This window comes from Epinephelus moara, chromosome 15 (genome assembly GCF_006386435.1).
Source record: "Epinephelus moara isolate mb chromosome 15, YSFRI_EMoa_1.0, whole genome shotgun sequence".
Classification (NCBI taxonomy): domain Eukaryota; kingdom Metazoa; phylum Chordata; class Actinopteri; order Perciformes; family Serranidae; genus Epinephelus; species Epinephelus moara.
Window position 1 is genome coordinate 2,837,833 of NC_065520.1, and position 9,894 is coordinate 2,847,726.

At 41.8% G+C, this 9,894-nt stretch overlaps 1 protein-coding gene across 3 annotated transcripts in view; it reads left to right on the forward strand.

Moving 5' to 3' along the window:
* The first annotated feature begins 65 nt into the window (after positions 1 to 65).
* eed (embryonic ectoderm development) overlaps positions 66 to 9,894 on the forward strand; it is an 18,002-nt gene continuing 8,173 nt past the window's right edge. For 2 of the 3 annotated variants that reach the window (XM_050063311.1, XM_050063313.1), the window contains exons 1-6: positions 76 to 218; positions 2,005 to 2,157; positions 2,513 to 2,605; positions 5,146 to 5,211; positions 5,607 to 5,732; positions 8,045 to 8,126. In XM_050063311.1, coding sequence (XP_049919268.1) covers positions 99 to 218; positions 2,005 to 2,157; positions 2,513 to 2,605; positions 5,146 to 5,211; positions 5,607 to 5,732; positions 8,045 to 8,126 — 640 coding nt within the window. In that variant the 5' untranslated portion in view covers positions 76 to 98. Of the gene's footprint in view, positions 219 to 2,004; positions 2,158 to 2,512; positions 2,606 to 5,145; positions 5,212 to 5,606; positions 5,733 to 8,044; positions 8,127 to 9,894 lie in introns of all 3 variants that reach the window. The other variant, XM_050063314.1, reaches the window with a different exon arrangement.

Sequence of the window (9,894 nt, forward strand, 5' to 3'; positions counted from 1 at the left end):
GTTATTTTCCTTCTAAATTTGAACCTCAGACTGAATCGAACTACCATACCCAGCAGCACTTGCGGCGGCGGAGCGGAAGAGGCGGAGTTCGAGCCAAAATGAGGGAAAATAAGAACATGTCCGAGTCCCCTTCTCAAGCGGGAAAAGAAATACCGGCGAAAAAACAAAAACTAAGCAGTGACGAGAACAGTAACCCCGATTTATCAGGAGACGAGAATGTAAGCAATCAAACCGTGTTGTTTCTTAAGCGAAAATGACCCGTAAGGTGCTTCGAGACAGTTAGCATCGTGCTAAAGTAGCCGACCGGCTAAAGTGGTTAGCTAGCAGCTTTGTTCATCCATACCGGCTAAATGTAATTTAAGTATGATGATATTGGCTGTTAACCACGTTAGTTGGTTCAAAATACAGTGCACAGAGGTATTTATACACTCACTGACTCAGTCATTTTGTGTAAATACGGTGTCTTTGTGTCCAGAGTTCAGTCATTCACGTGCAAGCAAAGGTTAGCATTAGCGTTAGCAGCTAATACAAGTTAATCAAGCAGAGAAGTGAATGAAGTGTGCAATGTGGCGGAATTAACTTAAGATAGCTTTTGGATTAAGGTGTGGGAGATGATGAAAAGTAACTTGCGTCAACGAGGGATGTTGTGTTATTACCAACATGGAGGACAAATAATATCAGTAAACACTATTTACTTTGCCAACAGATGAAAGCTACACAACATGTATATTATAGTGAACCTGTTGTGCAAGAATAAAGTGCTTCAAAGCAAGTTCCCCTAGACTTAAAGTAAACCATATAACGTTACACCTTATTTTACAAAATAACGTGCACTGTTGCTCGTCACTTTGTAACGTGTCTGTGAGAGTGTGAAAACAGTTGCAGATACTGATTACAAATGATTGATTAGCTGGTTGGTACATGTTGGGGTTGGCTATTTCTACTTTGCATCCTTACACCGGTCAGCCAAAACATTAAAACCACTGACAGGTTAAGAAAACAACATTCCTGGAAGAGGGATCCCTCCTCAGTTGCTCTTCCTGAGGTTTCTACCGTATTTTTTCCCCGTTAAAGGGTTTTTTTTGGGGAGTTTTTCCTTATCCGCTGCGAGGGTCATAAGGACAGAGGGATGTCGTATGCTGTAAAGCCCTGTGAGGCAAATTGTGATTTGTGATATTGGGCTTTATAAATAAGATTGATTGATTGATTGATTGAACATTGGTCATCTCATTACAGTGCAGTGTTCTGCTGAGAAACCCTTGATCGTGGCACTCGTGGATGCTGCCTGTCACGCATCACCCATCCAAATGCAAACTAAGTAGCCCCCGTGATGGCAGTTGCCCCCCAGCTGGACAACATGCCATGCTGCATCGTAAGAACTGTTCAGGAATGGTCAGAGGAAAGTGACAAAGAGCTCAAGGTGTCAACCTGGCCTCTACATTTCCCAGATCCCAATCTGATTGAGCAATCGTGGGACATGCCGGTACCCCACTTAGCAACCCACAGGAGTCAAGGAATCCACCACCAACACCTTGGTGCGAGACACCACAGGACACACCCAGAGGTCATGTGTCCATGCCTCCATAGATGAGAGGCAAGTCTGCTCTAAGGTGGGGCCTCTGACGACATGGATACAGGACCTGTGGGGTACCGCCACATCCTATGAATGTTTGATCAGATGGGGATCTGGGGAATTTGGAAGTCAAGTTGATGCCTTGAGCTCTTTGTCATGTTGCTTGGGCCATTCTTGAGCAGTTTTTGCGGTGTGGTATGGGGCATTGTCTTGCTGGAGGGGCGAGTGCTGTTGCCATGAGGGGGTGTACTTGGTCTTTAATGATGTGTGGGTGGTACATGTTAATTGGCATCCATGTGAATGGCACGACCAAAGGCTGATCGGCACGACCAAAGGCTGATCGGTGTATGTGGTAATCAACAAAACCTGATATTTCTGCAAGATAAATCTGAAACATGCACACACATCACCTGTATCTTTTGCATCTGCAGGACGATGCTGTCAGTGTTGAGAGCGGGACCAACGCAGAGCGCCCAGACACACCCACTAACACTGCCAATGCCCCGGGCAGAAAGAGCTGGGGCAAGGGCAAGTGGAAGTCCAAGAAGTGCAGATATTCTTTTAAATGTGTCAACAGCCTGAGGGTGAGTACAGACGCCACCATGAACAGTATGTTGAGTCCAGGTTTTATCATTTTTCCAACAAAACTTATTTATCAGCTCTTGGGTTTTCTATCATAGTACAGCTACCACAAGAGTATTTTATTTTTTTCTAGAAATCTGCACAGCATATTGTTTATTTCCCCTCTTCTGTGTCAAACATACGGATGTATAAAAAAATTTACTTTAAGTACATACAGCTCCATAACTATTGGACCATCCAAGTAGAGTTGTACAGCAATACAGTCATATCACATGCCTAACAGCCAGCATATGTCAGGTGACTTGTATTAATTTCTTCCTATGAACTTAGTTAATAATGGTAAAATGATTTCCGCAGGAGGACCACGCCCAGCCGCTGTTTGGCGTCCAGTTCAACTGGCACAGCAAGGAGGGAGACCCGCTGGTGTTTGCCACAGTCGGGAGTAACAGGGTAAGTGATAGTGAAAAGGGTTTCATGCAGTATTTCTAAGTGGCACCATTTCTTGATATTGATTTGTCTTCTGTTGGGCTACAACATTTAGGAGTTTGGTAGGGCTTGTATGTCTTTAAGGGTCTTTTTCACACCTGACAGTCTGAACCAAGGCTCGCGTTTTCGCTCCAATGTATACATTTAGTCCAGTTAGTTGGTTTCACATTGCAACTAAGTGAGCACACCAAAGAACTATACATGACATACCTATGTCCTGTCGTCAACTAAGAGTGCTGTGTGTCTTGATACTTGACATTGATTTGTTTGTTGACGGGTTCTCTTGTCCTCTCAGAAAATGATTTGAAAGTGTCGAAATTTTTTAGAGTTTTTTCAGTATGGGTCTTTATAAAGACATCTGACCTCCTCCTCTTTCCTTGTGCTACTGCGGCTCACTTTGTTGCGTTATTTTTTGCCATAACCTGTCTGCTCGGGGCGCCTCCACTTCCTTAAAGCTGCAGTAGGGTTTCGTTCGTCTCCACCCTGAGCCCCTCCTACCAGACGAGCACGCGAGTATTTTATCCTACTTGGTTCTATTTCTCCCTCTCTGGGAGCCTCGGCTCTCCCTCACCGTGCAGCAGCCCTCCCCATACCTCCCTCACGACCTGACCTGACAAAAGTTATTGTTATTGACAGTGTGTAAATGACCATCAACAGACTGCTGCTAGCACAGTCAAACACAGCTCTCGCACAGCAGCGCAGCATGACACTGGACACACAGCGGAGCAAAGCCTGTGTTGCGTTCAGGCGTTGTCACGTAAATGACAAATTCCAGCACCTGAACAGGCCATAGCACAACACAGCAGCATGTTAAGTGGGCTGAACCCGAGCAAAATTTTGCTCAATTTTTAATTTGTTATTATATAGTTTGTTATGGAGTCCGTGATTAGCCCGTGACACTTACAAATGTTTGCGTAACTGTGCTTGGATGTTGTTTTATGAGGCTCTGGCGGCTTGGATGTTGTTTTATGAGGCTCTGGCGGCTTTCAGTTGTCCCTTTGTCTTTAACGTTACACGGCTCGTCGTTTCTGCGGGACATGGCGACTTTAACTTTTAAACTTTTACACAGCACGTCTTTCTGTTCAACATCGCCGTACCTGAATCCAAAGTATTGCCATTTAATAGACGTTGCGTTTTTTCGCCACCAACTCAGCCTGTTCTCGGTCATGCTCATGCTCTTCTTCAGCGTCTATGTTGGTCACCTGACCATACGTGCTGCACACACCAGGATAGCTTGCGGCAGTGATGTCAACAAACTCCACACACTACAGCAGAGGTAGTCACGTTCAAAGGCACACATGTTAACATTTATTCACATTAAATCGCAAATCGCAGCCTTTTATGCGGTTATGTAATCGCACAGCCTGACATCGCAATTGCGATTAGATTAATCGTGTAGCACTAAAACATACACTTTTTCCCACGGATGTGTGAAGCTTTATGAGTTACGAACGACCGTAGTATTGAGAAGCTAGTAAAGCTGCTGAGGCGGAGACAGAGGTGAAGATTAAGTGAGCTGATGACAGCTACGCTTGTAACTGTAAGTGCAATAAAACCTCTTCAAGGAAAAAGCCAGTACTTTATCAATACACCTGATCAGCTACATGTAACATGTAGAGAAGTGATACTTCAATCTGCTCTGTCTGCAGTCTCTCATCCACCACCGCCAGTATTATGTTATAAACAAGCACAGAGGGCTTTCCATCTAATAGCAAATTGTTAACAAGCTAAAACAACAGTTTATGTTTATGTCTCAGGGTTTAGCTCAGTGTGTCTTGTATCTTAAAACTTACAAGTGGTCATATGACCTGCAGGCAGTGATTCTTCTCAGCAGCAGAGGGAGGAGCAGAGAGGACAGGAGGACTGATACTGACTGATGTCTGTGTTCTTTATTCTTTCTAAGCTTCACTCAATAATATTGTGATGTCAGGAATATGACTTATGTTATTAGACATTTTAATTTGTCTCCAGTCAGATATTGAGTTTATATTGTGACTCTGCTGTTTTAATGTTACTGTTGCTGCTCTAGAAACAACCTGTATTTTTAAAATAATAAGTTTACATCCTGTTGTGAATTTATTCTTTTAAAAAAGTAATTCCTTGTAAATGTTACATTATTAGTTCTCTGAGAATCAAAATGGAATCAATTCAGGAAATCAGTGGCGATACCCAGCCCTAGTGTACACACAGACACACACACACACACACACACAAAAAACATACACGTCCCACCAGCGGACAGAGAGCGTGCGTCAGAAAATATGTTGTGTCAACCACCTGAAAAGCAGACAAAAATATCTGTGTTTTTTAAACGCTCCCAGGGTGGTGAAGATGGTGAAGAAGAAATGTTCCAATGCTTGTAGTCCCCCCCCCCCCCCCTTTAGCTAGCGTATAGACTTAAATGACTGTAGTTAGTCAGCTAAACATATTTTAATATTATGTTCTTTTGATTTTCATTTGTTGTTTTGATCCATACTTAACTAGTGCTGTGTTTTCTTCACCAGGTAACGCTGTATGAATGTCACTCTCAGGGAGAAATAAGACTGTTGCAGTCTTATGTTGATGCAGACGTATCCTTTCACTTGTTTGAGATGCTTTATAAACGTTGTCATTGTCATTGTGTCACGCAGACACAGTTTGAAGTCCAGTTGCTGTTGTTTTAAACGGCTATTTTACAACCCAGGTGATAGAAAACTGACAGACATATTTCATTACTTGTCAGCTGAGCTAAACCCAAAACAGTGTCTGGATTAAGATAAGGTCATACTTGAAATGCTGTTTTGTTTTGTGTACTGTTTATAGAGAAGCACAGCCACTTTTGTATCATCCCATCAGGCTATAGTGAGATTCTGTCACAGTTTCGATACCAGTGCATAAATCCCAACCATAGAGGAAAGCACTCATTTAGTTTAAGGTCATTGGGAGAGCTTTTCATTTTAATTTCCTTGACTAAATATGTGCCAAGGCAGACGAGAACTTCTACACATGCGCCTGGACCTATGACACCAATACAAGCCATCCTCTGTTGGCTGTCGCCGGGTCCCGTGGCATCATTCGGGTGATCAACCACATCACAATGCAGTGTATCAAGGTAATATGTCTTCTCTCAACACATGAAGTGCCTCGCAAAAGTATTATCCCCCCCGGCATTTTTCCTATTTTAGTGCATTATAACCTGTAATTTAAATCAACTTTTAATTGAAAGTCAAAAAAAGTCAAAATGACTTAAGTGAAATGAAAAAAACAAACATATTCGACTATTTAAATGAAATTATTATGGAGAACTCGAGTACTTGCAAGCAAAAAATAAATAAAAAATTGGCCAACAACAGAAAGCAATTTGAAATTCATGTATTAAACAACCAGGCTTCAATTAGCCTATTAAACCATCAACAGAACAGACCATTTTCTCAGCAGACATTTTGACTTGTCATAGTACGAAAAGCACAGGTATATTTAATAACATAAGTGATGGCTGCATTCCACTTATGGGAGGCTTTGACACTGTGTATGCTGGCTCACTGGAATAGCATACTGGGACACTAATTGCAACTGTCAGTTTCACCTGTGCTTTTCCTACTATGACTAGTCAAAATGTGTGCTGTGGGAAAAGGTCTGTTAGAGTCCATATGTTCTATATATATATATATATATATATATATATATATATATATATATATAATTTGTATATTTGTGGTGGCAAATGTTGCTATCATGCCGGCCGCCACAAATAAATGAATGTGTGTGTGACACACTCTGTTCTTCTGTCAGTTAAACGTCTGCTAATGGTGAGCTTGAGCTGCACTGCAGCTCGGCAGTAAAATAAGATTTTCCCCATTCTAAATAATAATAATAATAAAATAATTTTAAAGTCATGTTCACATGTGGTAGGTTGGGTGGTGATTACTTTATACTGTGAATGAATAATACTTGTGAGTATTCACCCCCTTTGCTATGAAGCCCCAAAATAAGGCCTGGTGCCACCAGTTACCTTCAGAAGTCGCATAATAAGTTTAATGAAGTCCACCTGTGTACAGTCTAAGTGTCACGTGATACACCTGATCTGAAAGGCCCCAGAGTTTGCAACACCACTAAGCAAACAGGACCACTGAGAACAAGGAGCTGTCCAAACAGCTCAGGGACAAAGTTCTGGAGAAATCCATAAAACCCAGCTTTGTAGAGTGTACATCTTAGGCCCTGTTTAGATGACAACGGTTTCTCTAAAAATGTAAAAGTCTGTCCTTTGCATTTTAAAAAACTTTAAGTTTATATGACAACGTTATTGAAACGATCCCCGTTCACACAGAGCCACAAAATCAACTGGAAACGCTGTAGTATGCACGCCAGGCCAATGGGTGGCAGTGTAAATTTGCAAAGCAACACCATGGCATGACGCCATGCGCCTGCGCTGAAGCGCCTTCCTTTACAACGCGGTGATTACAAACCAAAACAAAGAAGACACAAATACAAAAACATGCACAGATAACTTCGTCTGGGTGGACAACGAGGTGGAGTTGCTACAGTAACAGATCTACACTTCACTTCAAATCAACAGGGTGAGCATCACAAACAGAGCTCGGCATTGTTGTTGTGACGGTCGGCATGCCTAGTGACTGGAACCGTAATGCGCATGTGCGAAAAGTCCGCTTTCAGAGGAACTGCATATTGCAAGTTTACATGACAACGGAGACGCTGCCGTTTCCAAAAAGTTGCACTCTAGGACCCGTTTTCAAAACGTTGCGTTTTCAGGCGCCCAAAACGCCGCTGTCGTGTAAACGATCGGCCAAAACGCAATTAAAGTTTACCGTTTCCAGTTGAAATCGTTGTCATATAAACGGGGCCTTAAAGTGTTCTTATGACAGATACTCCAGTCTCCGCTGTGGAGCTTTTCAGCTCTTTCAGGGATCTCTTTGGTCTCTTTGTTGCCCCTCTAATTAATGAACTCCTTGTCTGGTCCTTGAGTTTGGTGGGAGGCCCTTTCTTGGCAGATTTATTGTGGTGCTGTTTTTTTTCCCCCCCAATTATAATAATGGATTTAATAGTGCTCCACAATGCTAGGATGTTCAGAGTTTCAAGTATTTTTTTTTTTTTTAAAAACCCAACCCTGATCTGTACTTAACCAGAACTTTGTCCCCGACCTGTTTGGAGAGCTTGTTGGTCTTTGTGGTGCCAGTTATTTGGTAATGTTACAGAAAGTTGACTATTTTGTGTTGATTCATTATAGAAAATAAAATGAAATTGATTTAAATTACAAGTTCTCATGCAACAAAATAGAAAAAAAATTGCCAAGGGGGGTGAATACTTTTGCAAGGCACTGTATGCACTGCCAAATCTGATAGATTCCCTTCTCATAGCTCAGTATGACTAGATGATGTCTACAATTACAATTTTGTTCATTTCTAGCATTATGTAGGTCATGGAAACGCCATCAATGAGCTCAAGTTTCATCCAAGGGATCCGAATCTCCTCTTGTCTGTAAGCAAAGGTAAAAAAAAAAAAAACAACAACGATAATAATACAGTTATATTATGATTCAGATAAGCCAGTTAGAGGACAGTTTGTCACGAATTTCTCTGTGAGGTAAATACAACATCAGTGACATGTGAGAAGGCCATATTTTTGGATGTAATGACATTCATTTTGATGGCTTTATAGACCTCATCTTGACACTAAAAACTCTTTGTTACTACCTTCTCTGTGGCACCAGCAGGTCTGTAAAGGTTTATGTTGATGCAAGATAGCTGTAGTTTTTTATTACCATGTGATTGTCAGGTGGTTCCTTAATCTGAGCCTCTCACAGCCCAGGTAACAGCAGGGCTCACTTAACAAGGGTCATGTGGAGTTTAATCTTTTATTTAATCAGGTGAATGTTGACTGGGTACATGTGAGTGTTTTTTCACCTTCAGCCTGCTTTGAAGTTGTTACATTCACACCACAACTCGTCAAGCTTAGCAGGCAGCATGATATTCACTGTTGCATCAGTGTAAAGGAGGTGTCGCTCATTTGATTCAGCGGCTATCGCTGCCTCACTATCAGCACTAACAGCTGCAAGTGATGAATTAATAAGACTGTAAAGAGGAACAGCAACAGTAGTTCACTTTTAGCATACATCATCCAGATTTATTAGGTATTTGAGGATTGGTGAATCGTTTGACTGCTACATGAATAAGCCTGTTAAACCTGCAATGACTGGGGGTTTTAGCCACTTGTGATTGAACACAACAATGAAATATTATCATCATCATTCACTCTTCAAGCTCTGTTTTGATCTCTGCCACCTCCTGGGAGAAAAACAGTGGGTCTTATACATGAAATGTGAGCAGAACGAATTTGTGTGTAAACTGTTCATAGAGGGAAATTACTATCTACTCCTGCTTCTGACTGCTCGTAGTGTTTGTGTAAATAAGATATTGCGCATAAATGTTGCTTGTCATAAGAAATAATTTTAATTCGTTTTGTGCTCTGTTATGTTCACAATACTAGGGATGCACCGAATATTCGGTAACCGAATATATTCGGCCGAATATTGCAAAAAAACACACATTCGGTATTCGGTGGAATAAGTTCAAAGCAAGGCCGAATAATAGCGGCATGTTTTGATAACGCAATCAAACAGCGTGCCGTGACGGGCGGAATAAAATGTCGGCAGTGTGGCGATCCGTCCATCACCGCATTTGCGACTAAAAATAGTTTTGAGCGAGCAAAATAGGCTTAAATCATTCAGCACGCTGTGCGAGCAGCCAACAGATTTCAACCAGCAGCAGAAACAAAAGGCGAATCCCATCGGTTGTGGGTTGATCGGGGGTCACAGACACAGTATTCCTGTCAAATACGGCGGCCATCGGCTTACCGGCGACGGACAAGTCGGTTCCAATAATATCCTCTTCTTGGCGTCATGACTGCCCAGAAGTACCTGAACAGCTGAGCCAGCAGAACACAGGTATGTGACGTGTCAGAGGAGAAACGAGCCGTCCACATTACTCTTTCTGGCAGTAACAGCCCACAAACCTCACCGCACTTTAGGGACTGGTCGTTACTCATGAAGGGACTTGTCAGAGGAGGAGGGTGGCTGGTTGATTTTTATTTTATTTATTTATTTTATTTTGATCCCCCCTATGTTCATCACTGATTGATGCTGTTTTTGAAGTATGAATAAGTCAATAAGTAATTTATTCCATTGAAATATCATTGATCAATCAATCAATCAATCAATCAATTTTATTTATAAAGCCCAATATCATAAATCTCATTTT